At 45.4% G+C, this 19699-nt stretch overlaps 1 protein-coding gene across 2 annotated transcripts in view; it reads left to right on the top strand.

The window, feature by feature from the left end:
• The window catches only part of PDE2A (phosphodiesterase 2A), a 148341-nt gene extending 128968 nt beyond the window's left edge, over nucleotides 1-19373 (top strand). For both annotated transcript variants that reach the window (XM_053456609.1, XM_053456610.1), the window contains exons 14-30: nucleotides 3019-3058; nucleotides 9030-9093; nucleotides 9595-9673; nucleotides 10050-10227; nucleotides 11270-11382; nucleotides 11857-11934; nucleotides 12744-12866; nucleotides 13830-13900; nucleotides 14036-14158; nucleotides 14674-14761; nucleotides 15162-15209; nucleotides 15478-15552; nucleotides 15982-16081; nucleotides 17501-17613; nucleotides 17782-17820; nucleotides 18063-18169; nucleotides 18696-19373. In XM_053456609.1, the coding sequence (XP_053312584.1) occupies nucleotides 3019-3058; nucleotides 9030-9093; nucleotides 9595-9673; nucleotides 10050-10227; nucleotides 11270-11382; nucleotides 11857-11934; nucleotides 12744-12866; nucleotides 13830-13900; nucleotides 14036-14158; nucleotides 14674-14761; nucleotides 15162-15209; nucleotides 15478-15552; nucleotides 15982-16081; nucleotides 17501-17613; nucleotides 17782-17820; nucleotides 18063-18169; nucleotides 18696-18906 (1650 nt within the window). In that variant the 3' untranslated portion in view covers nucleotides 18907-19373. The remainder of the gene's footprint in view (nucleotides 1-3018; nucleotides 3059-9029; nucleotides 9094-9594; nucleotides 9674-10049; nucleotides 10228-11269; nucleotides 11383-11856; nucleotides 11935-12743; nucleotides 12867-13829; nucleotides 13901-14035; nucleotides 14159-14673; nucleotides 14762-15161; nucleotides 15210-15477; nucleotides 15553-15981; nucleotides 16082-17500; nucleotides 17614-17781; nucleotides 17821-18062; nucleotides 18170-18695) is intronic.
• The last annotated feature ends 326 nt before the right edge of the window (nucleotides 19374-19699 follow it).

Here is a 19699-nt window from a genome sequence, read left to right on the forward strand (position 1 = left end):
TCGGGGGTTCTAATGTCGTTAAAGGGGCCGCCATACCATTTTTGACCCATACGTCTCCCCTTTGTATAATGTGTGTGGTCATTGCTAGTAGATGATGCCCAAAGTGTAGCGGCAGATCTCCGAAGAATAGAAGCCTCGTCCGTGTGCCGGGTTCGGAGGGCCGAGGAGCCGCTCGTTTCCCCGAGTCCTCTTCTAATGAAAATTAGTGTCGATGCCGAGAGATTAATTATTTCTAGTTTTCCAGAGGATGAAACAACCCTGCGGCTCTCGCTTGTCAGGAAGGGTAGCGGAAACGCTAATTGCATCGTCTGTCACTCAGACCGGAAGGGGGGGGGGAAGAGACACTTAACTAAAAGATCTTTAACGAGAGCTAATCGTCCGAGAGAGAGAGAGAGCGACACAACGGGGCAGAAAGAACGAGCCCTCGATGTCAAAAGCGTGACCGTCATGTCAGAGAGGAGACCTCAACTATCTATCCCACTCCCCTTCGGGATCCAGAAGAGCAGCGGGAAAGGTCCATATCGAGCAGTCAGCCAACTATTGAGTTCTTCCAACTGGACTTCTTACGCCTTCGATGTCCTTCCGTTGGGTAAAAGTTCTCGTCCATCTAGAACAGAGCAGTTTGTGGGTCGTTTAGCCGAGTTCTCTTTGGAACCATGAAGTTTGCATTGCCCAGAACAAAAGATGACGATGGATTTTTTTGGGGGGGGGCCTAGAGGAGCTGTGATGCTTTCAGGAGATCCCTCAAAAAAAAAAATCAAATGGAATTGGCCAAAACCAATTATTGCTTTACGTTGTTCCGTTGTAGGTTTTTGGAGATATTTAGTGTAAAAGTAAGAGATAATTTGAGATCTGTGGCAAAACTAGTAAGTCTAATGAGTTCTCTGACCTCAAGGGCACCTGATGGGAGAGCTTAGGGAGACCCCAAGTAGGCCCCTTATTACCCTCACTTATTACCCCACTTATTACCCCCACTTATAGGATTTGAATTTCCGTGAAGGCCCTGTCAGCGGAGGGGTGGGAGAAGGCGCTTAACGTCAACGTGAATGTAATTAATTGACACCTACGGAGATGGTGGGTGAAACGTTGACCCGCTAAATGTCACCGTACCTTAAATATCTGTGACAAGGAAAGCGGCTGAGGTGAGTGGATGTGTTTTGTGTGGGTGAGATAATCCCACGCGAGACGTTTCCACGGCCTGTAGGATCTTCTGGAGCAGGCCGGGGATCCGGAGTCGTGCGGCTCATTAGGAAAGTGTGTTCGCAATTAACTCCGCCGACCTCTCCTTTCAGACCTTCGTTAAGCTCGTAGGATAAAGGTGTATTTTGAGAGCTCGGGGTAAAAAAAAAATAAGTAATGATTCCAAAATGAATTTATAATTGGGGAATTAATGGAAAACTAATTAAAGCGGCGAAGCTGAGGATTACCGGCGTGCAGATAGCGGCGGATCGAGTGAACGGCTTCGGGATCTCGCAGCGCTCAGGCTGATGTGCCGAGGGTTAAAGAGACGGATCAGAGGCGCTCAGCTGTCTTCGTTTGGCATCTTTAAAGCTCGCAAACGTGCCAGCCGTTATCCGCCAGCATTGGATACACCAAACGCACCCAGCAAATCTGACGTGAAGTGGTGGTGTGTCAACGCTCCGTATCTGGTTCAGCCAGTCCCTCTTTCCTCCCCTGATGAACCTCTTTCCTCCCCTGATGAACCTCTTTCCTCCCCTGATGTCCCTCTTTCCTCCTCTGATGTCCCTCTTTCCTCCTCTGATGTCCCTCTTTCCTCCCCTGATGTCCCTTTTTCCTCCTCTGATGCCCCTCTTTTCTAGGAGCTTGGAATGTTTGCTGGGTATGAGGGGATCGCAGGGTTCTACAGCCATAAAAGCCATAAAAGCAGCAAATAGGTCACGGGGGGGGGTATGGATCCAGAAAGCAGGTAATTCTCCCTAAACCCGTCTCTGTTACATTTTATGTAAAAACATTTAATGAATTCTTACAATTAACATAACCAGTACTGCTCTGTATAACAGACACCGATCGAGCGGATCATGCGCATGCGCGTGCTTACCATCCAGCTCTGTATGCACTCTTCCTCACCTTAGTAAATAGGATTTTAACCTCTATGTAGCCAGACAGACTGACATTCCTCTACGTGTTCCATGACGCCAAGAAGTGGCGCCAGGAATCTGCCCCCCATATCGGAGAGGGGAAATGAGTAGATCATATAGCCGCGTCATAGTATGTCATCCATACTGTCCAGAACCAGAAAGAGTCACCCCAAAGGTCGACTGGAATTCACAAATCAATCACTTGATTTGACATCGGATTGCAACCCCCGAGCTGTTCCCTGTGGCCCTGTCTATGGGGAATACACTGTACAGCGCTACAGAATATGATGGCGCTATATAAATCTATACGTAGTGTGTATGGGAAGCAGAAAAGCTGCCTGTATCTCAGATGCCGCAGGTGGCAATAAACAATGTGTTGGAATGCGTGCGCCCTGAGCGCCACCTAGTGGAACGCAACGGGAAAGCCTTATTATTATTATTATTGTAGTGCTATCTGTGAATATCATTATTATTGGTATTATAAGTGGAAATGAGGAAAAATGTATAGACAGATTGCTGGAAACACAAGAGTTTTTGTAAAAGTAAGTATACAGGACATTATTTTTGAAATATAATAATAATAATAATAATTCATTTTAAACTAATGAATGATTGTGTTTTTTTTATGCTTCTGTTTTCTCCAGACATTTAATAATCTAAATTAGATTTAAAAAAACATTTTCATTAAGCCAAGTGACCCCAAACTTTTGAACGATGGTATATGATTCCGGAATTCATTAAGTTACGGTTTTATTACGGTATACGGTATATATATATATATGTTACAGGACTCTGCTGCAGTCGGGCCGATTGTGGCTGATCTCCCGACCGGTTCTATGTCTGTTTTTTTCCATTTAATGTGTCTTTTGGGTTATAAAGGTTCGTGTAATTAACCTCCCGGTCTTTATCTCTTCCGCAGGCTCTCCTGCAAGTGGCCAAGAATCTCTTCACACATTTGGGTAAGTTTTGTGTTTTTTGTGCGTTTTCTTTCTCCGGAGCTTGAACCTGCAAGAAGGGCTGATCTGGCCCTGTGCAATGTGTAGTTCAATCACTGAGATAACAGAAGTCTCCCAGAATAACGTCATCTTTCACTTTGTTTTGTGTAATTGTTTGTAGTGGCGAGTAGGAGGCAGGTGGGTTTGCATGCTGGTTGTACGAATCCTTTGACACAGGTTTTGGGGTAGTTCAGCCTTTTATCCAGGGTAGGTATACATTTCACGTGGTACTCTTTGGCACGTGTAAAGTGCTGCCCCCTGCAGTATGTGGGAGGTATAACTGAGTAACGGATTCCCGTCTGTGAGTTTATACATCCCGTACTCCAGGGGGCAGCACTTCAAATGTTCTGGTCAGCGTACCGTAATGAGACACTTTTATTGGTGGACGTGTGAATAGAGGCAGCGTGTGATTGGACGTGGGGCTGGGGACTGGACTAGCCATCTACCTTTCCCTTCCAACCCCTTCGCAATAAGTTGAAGGAGAATGCTGGCATATGACATCACATTGTGGATATCAGGATCTCTCTGGACTGGACAATGATCCCCATTGTCTGCAAAGGCAAAAACCAGGACTGTCTTGCTTTGCACAGGACACTAAGGAGGTATGGATCAGGAAAATGTGAACAGTATCTGTGTCATTAAAAGATGGCTGGTGCAGGTACCTAATTTGGGAGTTCTGCAGAGGTATTTTTGTCTTTAAGGAGCTATATCGGGCAAAGTGAAATTAAGGTTACCTTTTTCCCCGTACCAGAAATCAAGCGAGGAAATAAATTGCATGCGTTTTAATCCGTGTGTATTTTGCATTCTCTCTATACATACATAATGTATTGGAGCTTTATTTGTCAGAGGTTAAATGTAGGGGGTGTAATTTTAGCCCTCCATCATTAATACCGTATTATTTCAGAACATAGTTACATGCTGTTTTCATGTCCGTGTCCTAGTAACGAACGCAGAAGTCCTTCAAACAGAATCCAATTAATATCTCTACAGTGTATCTGTGGCCTCTATACAATCACGGTTATAAAGGAACAGTTACCTAAACCTACCTAAAAGTCTAATGACAGCCTGGACTCTCTCCTGCCGGTAGACACGGCTTGCTGCTGGCTGATCGAGTGTAATGGTGCTCGACGTGAGTGCCGGCACACCTGTACGATATAAATGCCTGATTGCTCGATCAGACATTCCCTTCCCATAGGTGTCAATGTCAACACCCAACCTAAGTTCTCTAGAGAAGATTAAAAAAAACTCCTGTCCTCAGGGTATGAAAATCTTATGTTCCTGAAAGGGTTAAACTGTTAAAAAAAATACATTATTCTTCTAGTAAAATGTTTTGATGGACTAAATTTAAGTGAAACCAAACTTTTGAAGGGCAGTGTATACATTATCTTTAGCGGCAATAAACCTTAAAGTAGAGAACCTGATAAGAGGGTAATTTATTACGGGTTTATTTGCTTCTAGTTAATGTTTCACTTTAAGAATGTCTTCGGAGTGCAGATCATAAGTGTTCTAGTCCATCCTGACAGCATCACCCTTACCCAGATGTGATTTATGAGCACAAACCGCTAAACATAATGGGAATATGTAGGAGGTAAATAATATAACTCTTTACATATATTAGAACTCATTTGCGAATATTCATAGCAAAGCGTTCTTTCCGGTTGCACGGAAAGGGTTAAACTATCCAGCTCTTCACGCGTAAAACGCCCGTGGGCTGCATTAGGTTCAATCTGCCTCGAATGTCTGGGGACTTCTTTGTGCCTTGTGAGCAAAAGCGTTGTGTGTAAAATTGTTGCCCCTAGCGAGGGCAAATACAAGGGGAACATCTTAAGGAAATGAAGGTACAGCAGAAGGAACCAGAAAGAGAGGCGCAGAGAGGCGCTTCTTTTATTCCGCGAATCTGTCTTCATTATTCTGGATTCTCTGGGTCCTAGCGCAAAGGGGCGGAGCCAGGGGGACAGCCTCTCCCCAATTCCTCCAATCAGAGAAGAGTGTGTGCCCGGAGGCGCTTCTCTTTTGCGGAAGTGCTCTGGGAGGCCTGGTTCAAGGAGAAGAGGATGAAGAAGATGACACGGGGAGAAGTGGATGAAGAAAGAAGACAGAAGGAGACGAGAGAAGAAGCAAAGCTGTGGTAGAGGGGGAAAGCAGTCGGCGGAGAAGGGAGACCTGGGGGGTAAACATAGGATTCGCCCCGGTGGCCAAACACTCCAGGTACTGAGATACAGTGATACATTGTATCTAATATTTCCCATCACAATGTTAGTGGTGACTGCGAGTCGATTACTTGTGATAAAAGTGTCTCTGATAATGAACTCATCCCATCAACGAACAACAAGCCACTTCTATTCACTTCACTATACATTACGAAGGTCCCACCCCAGTGAGCTTCTGCTATAGGAAGAGCTTGGTTGACCCCGTATTATGGATTGTTACAAAAGTGCTATGTCTCCTCACCCATTGAATTATCCATTATACAGGGCCAGCTCAGGCCTTCTTGTCGGGGAAACATGCCAGGTCATAATGAATAGTGAAGCGAGGGAACTCAAACCAAACTATCCAGACAACTCTCCCCTTAGTGACCAAACCCCAAAGTGACCAAAATCGACTGTCTGGACCGGTTCCTTCGTTGTTTATTTCAAGCAGTTTATTCTGTGGTTTTATAAGGAACGGACCTTAAATAAGGTCAACCGAGCCGCCTCCTGGAAGGATACTTATTACTTTCATACATTCTCGGTTATACACGAAAATAATTAAAATGAATAATCACAGATAGCGTCAACGGTAAAACTTCCCGATGAAAGCTGTGAGATTCCATCAAAACTATTCATTTAGAGGCATGAAAGGAGACGAATTCATCCGGACTCCAATTACCAGACCGTCACCTGGTAACCGAGAAGGTGCATCGATTCTGCCGAGGGAATCTTACAACGCGAAGAGCGGATGAAACCTGCTGGAACCACGCCGGGTGACATTTTAATAACCTTTTTGAATGATTAAGATTCAATTTGTGACAAATAAGGAACATATCTGTCATTGCCACGTATTTAGCGGAAGACAAGAGACACGTTCATCGTACGGGACCTCTCAGGAATAAACTGACCGGGGAGGAAGAGGGAGTGCGCGGTACACAAAGGAGCCGAAGCGGACCTCTTTCCTCTCCAGATGTTTGTCCTGTGAAGATTTATTTCATTCTGCCTGTCGTGGCATAAATGTTAAGGCGGTTGTCATGAGCGCACGTCCATTCTTCTCACTACTCGTTTCAAAGCCACCAGGAAACCACCAGAACGTGAAGGAAAGTTATGGACGGGGACGAATAATTTTGTCCCCATGAGAGGCGAGGATTTGGGACGGTGATGAGACCACTCTGAAGGTCAAATAACGACCTCCAGGGCTACCAGTAATACAGGTTCCAGCCATTCCCACTGGGACTAAAAACCATTTTAGACCTTTCCACCATTGCCCCAGGCTGGAGCAGGCATTTCAGACATGGTCCATGGTGGCCCATCGATCATCGGGACTGTTCTTCCGACGACCAATGGCTCTCCAAAACGCACTGGTAAAGATGGCGTCCTGTGTCAGTCCGAAGAGCCAGCCATGGATTTACAGCTGGATGAGATGACTTTACGGGTTAAGAATACGTGATATTGTTGCGAGTTTCTACCAAAATACTTGCCCCGTGCGTGGTTCTCCGTGTCGAGCACGTATGCGTTGGTGAAACATCTTGGAGATGACCTTCCCGTCGGCTGCTATTTGTTTTAGTAAAAGAGTTCCCGACGCCGGCAGGCAATTCCTCTTATTGGAAAACTTTAATTTGAGCTACTATTTGACTTCGAGACCTGCGGTGATTCACGTTTGGGTCCCGGGAGTAATATTCCTTTCAAGAATGGAAAAAAAAAACAAATTATAAAGCACTACGTCTGAATGCTCACAAGAGCTTTTCCCATACGCCGGTCCTAGAGGCTTAATCTTTAGTTTCGCCTCTTGAGGATCAAAGCTTTTGGGGCCGGCTGAGTTAAATCAAGCAATGGCCACGTTACTGCGGCCTGCCCTTCTTCGCATTAAACCTCAGGGCAAGCAAAAAATCTCTTGTTCGATACACTTGTTGGGTCAAATCTAGGACAAAGTATAGATCAAAAGTAAAAGAGACGTGCCGTCCAAAGGAACCCCGTGGTGCTCGGAGAACCGGTGGACCCTAAATATATACATCCGTTCATCAGGCGTGCATTTGGAATGGGAGCTGATATAAATACTATTGCCTAATGCATTCCGTCTCTGAAATGCAGACCCCATGACTAACGTGACGCGCGAGCCCGCCGGATACTTCTACGTCTGTGTCATCGTATAATTCCGGCTCCATACTAATAGATCTCTAGTCCTTTGCATCTTTATATTTTATTTAAATACCGGCATTAGCCAACGCTAAGTGCCTAAAAAGCATAGTTAAGCCCCAGACACCTGCCCCGAAGTATATCCGTCCCGTGTCCAAATGTTCCGAGCGCTCCGTGGGCCGGATCGTATGATCAGAGAGTAGATAAGAATGATTTGCCCGGCCATCTGGAAGACGGGGGAAAAACTATTTGTCAAAATGTCATTTTCAGACGGCTCTGCCGGCGCTTCACATCAATCTAGAGGACGCGCAAAACTGTCATATGACGTGCTGGAACTTTATATCGCGGCTTCAGCAATTTGTATCCAGAGTGTGTGTCTTCTATCCACTACCGTGCAAAAGTTTGGGGTCACTGAGCTGTTTTCATGGAAAATAAGGACGTTTCTGGCTGTAACATAATTACAAAAGGGTTTCATAACCTTCAATTATCCTTTTAACCCTAAACTTACATCAGCGAACACAACGTGCCATTGGAACACAGGAGTGATGGGAGTGATAAAGGGTCATTGGAACACAGGAGTGATGGGAATGATAAAGGGCCTTTGGAACACAGGAGTGATGGGAATGATAAAGGGCCTTTGGAACACAGGAGTGATGGGAGTGATAAAGGGCCATTGGAACACAGGAGTGATGGGAGTGATAAAGGGCCATTGGAACACAGGAGTGATGGGAGTGATAAAGGGCCTTTGGAACACAGGAGTGATGGGAGTGATAAAGGGCCATTGGAACACAGGAGTGATGGGAGTGATAAAGGGCCATTGGAACACAGGAGTGATGGGAGTGATAAAGGGCCTTTGGAACACAGGAGTGATGGGAGTGATAAAGGGCCATTGGAACACAGGAGTGATGGGAGTGATAAAGGGCCATTGGAACACAGGAGTGATGGGAGTGATAAAGGGCCATTGGAACACAGGAGTGATGGGAGTGATAAAGGGCCATTGGAACGCAGGAGTGATGGGAGTGATAAAGGGCCATTGGAACACAAGAGTGATGGGAGTGATAAAGGGCCTCTGTACGCCTACAAAGAGATTCCATTAAAAATCGTCCGTTTCCAGCTACAATAGCCATTTACAACATTAACCCCATCTGCGCTGGATTTCTGACCAATTTCATGATATTTTAATGGACAAAATGAGCTTTTTTTTTTCAAAACCAAGGACATTTCCAAGTGACCCCAAACTTTTGAATGATAGTGGATATATTACAGATTATAGCTAAATGGCGATTAGCAGATAAAAACCTCTTAAGTGCTTCTGCTTCCTGAAGCACGGGTAGCTGGAGGAACACAATAGTTGTGTTACGTCCCAATGAAGCTCATTCTCTATGGTTCAAGGACAGCACGACCTCTCCCAGATATAGGCAGTAGACGCTTGTAATAAGTTAAATCAGATAGACCCATCTCTGTGTTTATTCATTGAGAGCGTTCCTCCACCTTGGTTCCTGCGAGGTTAATCTTATCTCGGAGTCCCGGTGACTTTCACCTCGTTGGCTCGGAACGTGGATTCCGTTTGGAATTTTGGTGAGCTGACCTCTCATTGTCTTCTCTTTCAGATGATGTATCTGTCCTGCTCCAGGAGATCATAACGGAGGCCAGAAATCTCAGCAACGCAGAAATGTGAGTACCTGATAAAGTTCATGAAGCAGAATTTATATTAAAGGTGAGACGTTTATTGGGGTGTATTCACTAAAGCGGGCGTTTACAGGAAAGTTGCCGTTTAAGCGCATTGATTCATGAAGGACCAGCCCTGACGATGTTCTAGATTCACTATTTCTAGATGTCTAGATTCACTATTTAACGTGAAGGGCTTATCTTCTCCAGCAAGAGGGGCTGAGCAGACCCCTACAATTCAATGGGCAAGGAGGCTTTGAAGAAGTTTAACAATACATTTTACAGGGCCAGGCAGCAGAAGCTCACTGGGGTTGGACCTTCATAATGAGCCGGGCCCTCCTCACCTGTTGTCTCTGTTAGTCATCTTGTTATGTTGCATACTACTTGTTATGTCCTGTCTGCCTGTTGTACAGCGCTACGGAATTTGATGGCGCTATATAAAACAATAAATAATAATAATAATAATCCTCCACTCACACACCCGACAATGTCTGCTTCTCCCGACAGCTGCTCCGTGTTCCTGCTGGAAAGACACAGCCACGAGCTAGTAGCCAAAGTGTTTGACGGAGGAGTCGTGGATGACGACGTACGTTCTTCTAGCTTTTGGCTGCAGTTGCAATATTAAGAAAACAGATTTATTTCTAACAATTATCTGAAAAATGTCCTAATTTTGTGTATTAAAATCGTTAACATTCCATGTTTTTTTTTTATATATTATGTTCGGTGATAGGTCTGCTTTAAAAACCTGCAGCCGACAATATACTAAAAATATATTTTTATACAAAAAATATTACAAGGGAATATTATAAAAAAAATATATATGTGGTAAAAAATAAACTTCATAAAACTTAATTTACTTTTTTAGTAATAATTAAACCTATAGCGATGTCACAATTGTCCACCTTGTGCGTGAAGTTTGGGGGATGCGCTCCAATTCTCGGCGTGTTGATTTTTTTTTTTAGAGTTATGAGATAAGGATACCGGCGGACCAGGGAATCGCGGGCCACGTGGCCACAACGGGCCAGATCCTGAATATTAAGGATGCCTATTCCCATCCGCTGTTTTACCGAGGGGTGGATGACAGCACGGGATTCAGGACCCGCAATATCCTCTGCTTCCCCATCAAAAACGAGAGTAACGGTGAGCCCGGCCTCCTGCGCTTCACTTTTATTTGCTTATTATTTTTTTTTTATATTGGTATATTCTTTTAATTTATTTCATTAAGCCCCAATGAAGTGTTTTAGAGGGACCGTTTGATGTCCCTGGCAGCCTCGCCAAAGAAGAATGCGTATGAAAGTACTTTGTAAGGACTTTAAAAATTGTATTCCTTAAAATGTTTTTTTTTTTTATAATAATAATAAAATGCCTTATAGAGAAGCTGCAGCTCCAGGGCTGCAGCAGACAGTCTCCTTTGTAATTTGACGTTTTGCTCCACTGAAGAAGCTAAGTAGTGGCGGGAAAGGGTTCCAATTAAAACCAGGGGCGGGGAGCGTCCTGCATATTGTTAGACTAAGCTCAGCACCTTATTTGGTGCCATGATGTCATAGATTCCCACTGCCAATAGAAACTTCAGGTCACTGGCACAGGACTTTTATAAAGCTTGTAGCTTCTAAACCAGACCTCACCGAAAAGGCTTACAAAGCAAATGTTGACGTTCTTTAAAGGATGTCCTCGACTGATAACCGAGGGCCGGAATAACCGTGAATCGATGGGGTTGGCGCGACACGAGGGTCGTTATAGTGAATGAGCGGGGAACGCACGGTGTACGGCGGTGGCTTTTTCTGCTTTCCCGAAAGGTTTAGATCTCTACGCAGATAATAAAAACACACAATCTCAGCTCGGCATTGTGCGCGAGGGCCGCTGCGTCAGCGTTTTATCGGCGAGGCAGGCGTCCCGAGCGCTGATGGCAGAGATAGGAACTTTCTAGATTAAAAAATCACCCCAGTAATCTCCGCTAACTGAAATATTCACCGTCTCCAGGCTCCATCTCCTTATCTCCTGAAACACAGCGATACATTAGACATTCAGATCGGGGCTTCTGATTGGCTGCACCAGAATATATTCAGTTTGTGGAGTTTATTGAGTTTAAATGCAAGATATTTAAATATACGAAAGGGGTGAATAAAGTACAAAAAGGAAGCTTTTGGGGTTTTTTCTCCTAATATGTGTTTTTAATTCTCAGAGGTCATCGGCGTGGCTGAACTGGTCAATAAAATCAATGGCCCTGGATTCACCAAGTTCGACGAGGACCTGGCGACGGCCTTCTCCATCTACTGTGGGATCAGCATCGCCCACGTAAGACCCCCGGTTACCCCATAACATATATCTATAGATAAAGCCCACCCGGGTCGCCCATGTACCATACTAATTACCAGTAACCCTTTCTCGATTACTTCTGGATTCTTAAACAGTTAATTACAAAATGAGAATACACTGAGATCTCTCCCGCCATCAAGCGTGTCGTCGAGAGGATCTCCGATGCCAATGATGCGGTTTCCGGCTATTAGATAGAGACAAATAGATCAGAAACGACAATTAACAGTTATTATGGAGGAATTTGTGATAAAAAAATATGAATATTCTGGAATCTTGAAGCGGAGGAACATTTGAGGTTCTCTAGAAGGTCTTTCCACATGAGGCCCTCATCATCTCTAGTGATGCGTGACCATCAACTAACACAGAAGACAATATGTTTCGCCGGGTCTCAGGCATCCGTCTTAATGAAAAACATAGCGTTTATTTTTTGTAATTTTCCTGTTTTTTCCCCAGTCTTTGCTGTATAAGCAAGTCCGTGAAGCCCAATTCCGAAGTCACTTGGCCAACGAGATGATGATGTACCACATGAAGGTAACTTGTTGTAATTTTAACTGGTCTCCATCAATTTCTAAATCTGAAATGTATTCCAAAAGACAACGTAATGGGGGGAAAAAAACAGTTTTACCGTTAAATGGGGCTTTTTGGTGTCTAGTGGCCGGTAGCTTTAATGGCTTTCCATGAACGGATCCGCAGGGATGTCCACGGTGGGTTGCTGTGCGTGTCCACATTCTGATTTATATTCCTAGTTTATCTCCTCCGGATGGAGCCGAGACACGGGGGGGGGGGGGGGGTTAGGAAGCTGTGAATACTCCGCGTTCGGTCACCATTTCTGGGGGATTACGCGGACCTCCTGCTGTTTTATCTGCGCTCGTTGGAAGTATAACCGCTTAAATACCGAGTTACCGCCGAGCGCCGGCGATTTCATGTCTTTATCTGGTGTTGGCCCCCACGGCACCTGGGATAACCGCTCTGAATACAAAAGCCAGGAATAGAAGGGATTTTAACCCCGTGAAACACATTCCGGTACACGGGATTTAAAGACGCAGTCACCGACAATACAAGAAACCCTGTTTAGAATCATCCCATAAAATCCAACAACAATGTAGCTATATGGTTCGGCTCTTAAAAGGGGGTTTTATAGTAAATGCACCCGGATCCTGGCGTTTATAGATTAAAATAAGCAATCATTCATTATTCATCTAAATCTTAACTTTCCTGACGCTGGGGTTGCAGCGAGGTGAAGGACTGGCGTCCATAGGGTGAGATATTGTTCCTGGTTGGGACGATATTCATTAGGATTCTGGGGAACGCGTCCAATTCTGCCCCTCACCTTTTTATAGGTCTGCGAAGATGAAACCAAGAAGTTACAGAGTAACGGCATCGCACCGGTCTCCAGGATAGATGCCAACTTTGCCAGCTTCAGCTACATGCCCCGATCCCTGCCCGAAGATGACACGACCATGGTGAGTGCTGTCTGAGTCCGTTGGAACACAGGAGTGATGGGAGTGATAAAGGGCCATTGGAACACAGGAGTGATGGGAGTGATAAAGGGCCATTGGAACACAGGAGTGATGGGAGTGATAAAGGGCCATTGGAACGCGGGAGTGATGGGAGTGATAAAGGGCTATTGGAACACGGGAGTGATGGGATTGATAAAGGGTCATTGGAGCACAGGAGTGATGGGAGTGATAAAGGGCCATTGGAACACAGGATTGATGGGAGTGATAAAGGGCCATTGGAACACAGGAGTGATGGGAGTGATAAAGGGCCATTGGAACACAGGAGTGATGGGAGGGATAAAGGGCCATTGGAACACAGGAGTGATGGGAGTGATAAAGGGCCATTGGAACGCGGGAGTGATGGGAGTGATAAAGGGCCATTGGAACACGGGAGTGATGGGATTGATAAAGGGTCATTGGAGCACAGGAGTGATGGGAGTGATAAAGGGCCATTGGAACACAGGATTGATGGGAGTGATAAAGGGCCATTGGAACATGGGAGTGATAAAGGGCCATTGGAACACAGGAGTGATGGGAGGGATAAAGGGCCATTGGAACACAGGAGTGATGGGAGTGATAAAGGACCATTGGAACACAGGAGTGATGGGAGTGATAAAGGGCCATTGGAACACAGGAGTGATGGGAGGGATTAAGGGCCTCTAGCTACAATAGTCATTTACAACATTAACACATATGTGTATATATATATATATATACTGTATACGTTTAACTGACTGTAAGCTCGTTTGAGCCGGGCCCTCCTCACCTGTTGTCTCTGTTAGTCAATTTGTTATGTTACATACTACTTGTTATGTCCTGTCTACCCATTGTACAGCGCTACGGAATTTGATGGCGCTATATAAAACAATAAATAATAATAATAATAACTGACTGATAATAATAGTCCGTTCTGTTCTTTTCCTGCAGTGTGTTCTGAGTATGTTTGAAGACATGGGCTTCGTTACAAACTACAAGATTGATAGAACCACGTTAATCAGGTGACTTCCGGCCCGGCCGCCTGATCGCTTTGTGTGATCTTTATTACGTGTTTGGGAGAAGCTGCAGAGGGTAGATCGTTACGCCTCTGAATATCGTGTGAGTCGATGTGACGTTTGTTTTATCTCCCCCTGCAGGTTTTGCCTTATGGTTAAGAAGGGGTATCGAGACCCCCCATATCACAACTGGATGCACGCCTTCTCTGTATCGCACTTCTGCTACCTTCTCAACAAAAACCTGGAGCTCATCAATTACTTGGAGTAAGTCAAACACCCAGGGCACAACCAGGCTGATGACGTATAATGATACACTATACATGTGGCACACTATATTATTATTATTATTATTAATGATACACTATATACATTACACACATATATCATTTTGGAACAAGAATAGGAAGGTTAGGTAGAAGGGTTGAACTTGATGGACTTACCTCAGGTAAGGAGGTGGGCTTGATTGGCCACAAATGTGGCGTCAGCGGGCGGGATTGGGCAAACAATCAGCGGGAGCGGGATTAAAAAAGCCGTCCCGCGCAGGGCTCTAATCTCTCCTTCACATCCTTTAGTTTGAGGTTAGGTAGTGAAGAGCCGTGTGGCATGGGGGGAGCCGCGTGGCATGGGGGGAGCCGCGAGGCATGGGGGGAGCCGCGTGGCATGGGGGGAGCCGCGAGGCATGGGGGGAGCCGTGGACTTTCTTCGCTTTCTGTGCAGACATTCTGTATCGGGATTTGAATCTGTGGCCGAGTAAAAATTGCGTCTCTGTCTCCTCGCAGGGACATAGAAATCCTCGCCCTGTTTGTGTCCTGCTTGTGCCATGACTTGGACCACCGGGGTACAAATAACTCCTTCCAGGTGGCTTCGGTAAGTCGGGGCTCTCTTGCTCCTGAAACCTTAACCCTTACACTGCTGAGCGGAGTGAGCACAAGGGCAGATCCAGACCTGGGCTTTGGGAAGGGAGCTCATACTTAACACACACTCATACTAACACACACTTATACTAACACACATCCAGATACTTACATTAATACACACTAACACCCAGACTCACACCCAGACACTCACTAACACACACATTTCCGTGGAAATTAGGGAGATAAAAATGCCCGGATATCAGGACTTACCTCTTTATCTCCACTCCTGCAATTGCCCCCCTCCCCAAATCTGCCAATGAGTGAGCCCACCTGTCTGGGGCAAAAAGAGCAGAGCAATCGGAGGCAGCCGTGGCTGAAATAATGACCGCACTCTCTGTGTCTTCCTTTAGAAATCCGTGCTGGCGGCTTTATACAGCTCAGAGGGGTCCGTGATGGAGGTGAGGCTCGACTTTTCTATTTTTAACCCTTTCAATCAGATAAACATATTGTGGGTCTGTATATCCCCTGGAATACTGCATATCCAGTTACTGAGAGTGTGGTGGATAGGTGGAACCGCCTCCCAGCAGGGCGATAGAGGGTAATACAACAAGGGGATGTAAACATGCATGGGATAGACGTACGGCTCCTGAATCTAAGACGAGGCCAACGACTGATTAAGAGTGTTTACTGCTCGGGGGTAACGCCGTCTTATTTTGTACCCCACAGAGACATCACTTCGCTCAGGCAATCGCTATCCTTAACTCCCAGGGCTGCAACATTTTCGAACAGTTCTCGAGGAAGGTGAGCATTATGGGCCGGCGGGGGGCTATTTACTAAATGGCATTCCGTTTATTGATATAGCGCCATCAGATTCCGTAGCGCTGTTACAATAGGCCAAAGGTAACAATGACATTAAAACTGACAACATGTGATTGGACGATAATATTATTGCGTTATGAGCTTACGATCTATTATATACAGAATATGTTTATAGTATGGAGAGCCGTCGCGTGCGTTTAATCCACCGAAAGGTTTGTGAATCAGTCCTTTCACTGATACTTTTACTCTACACAGTTTTCAAGCAGAGAAGAGTAGTAGATGCAGAGATAGCATTCCAACACAGGTGGTAGTGAATCAGAAAATGACCCTGTGACTTATTTTCTGTGCTTTTCACGGTCACTCAGCTCTGAAACATCTCCTGACGGCCTGGGTGTTTTCTTTGTCCTCTAGGATTACCAAAGGATGCTGGATTTGATAAGAGATATTATTCTCGCCACGGATCTTGCACATCACCTGCGCATCTTTACAGACCTCCAGAAAATGGCAGAAGGTAAGCCCAGATTTGCCCCATGGGGTGTTGGGGTTAGTTGGATGGATCATTAACGTCAGTGGGACTTGGTAGGGATGTGTCCGCATCTGCCTTGTCTGATCTGCCATTATGAACACATCCAGTATTGGGAACCATGCGCGGATCAGCATGCCTATCCCCTGTTATGATGGATCCTCGGGGGCGGTGCTTTATTCTCTGGGTTAGAAGAGGGGTCCTGTCCCTCCCTGTCCCTCCCTCTTTGTGATGTAATATGGGCTAACCCCACCCATAAAACCTAACTCCACCTTTACTGACTATTGTTAAGCACTGAGAGGGGTAGAACAGCCTCCCAGCAGAAGTGGTAGAGGGTAATACAGTGAGGGAATTTATACATGCATGGGATAGACATACGGCTCCTAAATCAGACAAAACCGGCAGCACCAACTGGCCAAATGGGTCTGCATCGCATCCGAAGCAATCAGCAAAACACTGTTTCCACGGAAATAACACCACTGATTAACTTTACTGCTAATTATAAAAATGAATGTAAAGGGAATTAACAGAATAAAATTAAAGATCAATTTACTAACGCTTGTGCTCCAACTCATCCCATAATACCCCAGATTTTATTAATAAAGATATAAAAAATATCACCGGTAATAGAATATCTAAAAATAAATTAATAGCCAAATAATTGCAGCCAGAAATCTACCCCCTGATGCAATTAAATGGATTTCCTGATATTAGCCTATTGGAGTTTAGGTGGGTGACTGTCTCCCTCTAGTGGTATCATCCAGAACTGCGGTACCAACGAAGGACGTTATTTCAAGGGATAGTCATAGATGGGAACTGTCAGGGTTTGACCGTGAGTCTCAAGGTTTTTACCCCTGTCTCAGGGTAAAGGGGCAGATTCTCAGAGACACACATAGCCTGGAGCCGACTCCTTCCTATTCTCCCCTGTGTGATCATATATAAGACTTGATGGTTTGCTGCCAGTATGTTATGGTTGATATCCCTGCTTGAATGCAGGTGGCCCAATTAAGCGTATCTTGGGTAACACATTTGGCGAGTCATTACCTCGAATCCTCATGGACTTTCACGGGTTAATGTCTCAGGATCAGCTCGTTTAGAAAGTTCCCAGTTTTTCACATAAGGCATGGAGGGGATGGAGATGTTTGCATGACCTCTGAGCGAGCGTCCTCTGGCCTTCATGTTGCTAAAAGTTTTTTGTTTTTGTTTTATCCAGGCATCTGTTTGCTGTTACCGGTATTTTTCCATGCACGTTATATTACACATCACTACTAATCCCATTGTACAGCGCTGCGGAATATGGCGGCGCTATATAAAACAATAAATAATAATAAAATAAATAATAATGTCACATATTAGAAGGGAGAAGGTTTGATCCCCACTGAGCCGTTTGTTTTTCGATTTCCGCAGATGGATATAACCCCAAAAACAAAACTCATCACAGCCTCTTGCTGTGTCTTCTGATGACGTCCTGCGACCTCTCCGACCAAACCAAAGGCTGGAAGACGACGCGGAAGATAGCGGTGAGTTCCTGGGAGGCAAACCAAGAGCTGAAGTACCGTCTGTGATGAGCGGTAGAATGACTCGGTCTTAATCACTCAGGAGAACAGCCTGACTAAAGAAAGACGATGCCCCTACTGGAAAATGAAGGGATTACTCTAATATAATCTTATTATTCTCTTTAATCGCAGGAACTTATCTACAAAGAATTCTTCTCTCAGGGAGACCTGGTAAGGAAACCATTTGTTACGTGCCACAACACAATTAACCCTTCGGATCCTTTGCTTACAATAACTGGTGCTAAGTGCTTGTAATGTAACCAGGGCAGCGTGATATATATATATATATATATATATATATGTGTGTGTGTGTGTGTGACGGCTAAGTTATACTAGTTACTGGCATTTCCACTGCGCCGCTGCTACAAAGTTTGTAAGGGGTCGCTCTGATGGGTTGTCCGTCTGCCTCACAGGAGAAAGCCATGGGGAATCGGCCGAGCGAGATGATGGATCGGGAGAAGGCGTATATCCCTGAGCTGCAGATCAGTTTTATGGAGCATATCGCAATGCCTATCTACAAGTGAGTCCCACAAACTCCATAGAAAGTTTCAGCCTGGATAATTGCTTAAAATAGCCACCATGGAACTCTTTCCTAGACACTAAGTCCTCCCCTTGGGTTCAGGAATGTGATTCATATAAAGTCTATTATCTATGTGGAACATTTATTAACAACAAGTACTCCTAGATTCTTCTCCATACACAATAAGCTGCCATTCATTTTATAGTTTCTTTTCCCCCAAGTGCGTAATATTCCATTTATCTATGTTGAAATGCATCTGTCTGTTCTGCCTAAACATATTCACAAGGACAGGAAGATGACCTCCGTTTCTGATTTACTTTTACATCATATTGTTAGATATCCCCCAATTTGTCTTCTGTTAGTAAATCTTCCTTACGATCGGTAGAATTTTGTACGTTTAAAGAAAGGACCTCGGAAGGTTTGAAAGCCTCTGTGGCTCTACATCCAACTCAGTGAAAGCGGGTCCACTAAAAGGCGTCATAACTTTCCTCGGACGTTGAGATCTTCTCCTTTTTTCTCTCTCCAGGTTGCTGAAAGAACTGTTCCCTCGTTCGTCTGAACTCTACGAGAGGGTCGCGGCCAACCGGGAGAAATGGGCCCGGGTATCGCACAAATTCACAATCAGAGGGTTGCCCAGTAATAACTCTTTAGACTTTCTGGACGAAGAATACGACATCCAGGAAACCATGGAAGACGAGGTAAAGATGAACGGCTGCGTGGACAAGAAAGGGCACTGAGAACGAGCCGGTGCCTAAATCACTCTCAGAGAAGGACAAAGACCACCCGTTCCACTCCGTTCCTCGTCCTTTGCTTTTTTTGGCCTCGGCCCGAGGTGTGAGGATTGTGTTAAATCCCGAGGTGATATTTGCAGTCTGTGTGCAGTGCAGCGTGTGTCACACCAAACACCGGCAGGCGCGGTCCTCTTCTCGAAACCCTGTGTAACTCATCCTAGTCGGGGGTACAAGGTCTGGCCGGTCAGAATGCTCCACACTGGACAATCTCTTCTTGCCTCAAACGGTGCTTCGTGCACGGAACATTCAGCGGAGGAACATTCTAGGAGGTCTAGACGCTTGTAGCGGATCCTCTGGAACCAGGGATGGGATTCTGTGCGTTGCCTTTGTGGGACATCACCAAGGAGTGGGTCACTGCGCCCCCCAATATACCTGCCTACCTCCTCATCCCCAGCAGTCTGACACCGTATGGTTCTAGTATGATACCGGCGGTGACGGGAGAACCCACTTCACACAACTAATAGGGAGGTTCCTCGGTCTGATCATCTGACAGCACGAGTCGAGGGAACTTGGGCGGTGAGAGCAGTGATGCCTTCTCCTGCTGCCGGTACTACCGGAGCAGGACTCTGCTACAGGCAGGGTGCTCGTCGTCAGCCTCAATCTTTGCATCAGTGTCAAAAAGCCCCTAGGAGGACTTTTACTGATCACAGGAGCTGGAGTCCAACTTCTCATAATACCTACTGCCCCTGTGCCACCGTTCCTGGATTCTGCCCCAAACCCGACGTTCTATGAGCTATCA

The sequence above is a fragment of the Spea bombifrons genome, chromosome 2, assembly GCF_027358695.1.
Source record: "Spea bombifrons isolate aSpeBom1 chromosome 2, aSpeBom1.2.pri, whole genome shotgun sequence".
NCBI lineage: Eukaryota > Metazoa > Chordata > Amphibia > Anura > Pelobatidae > Spea > Spea bombifrons.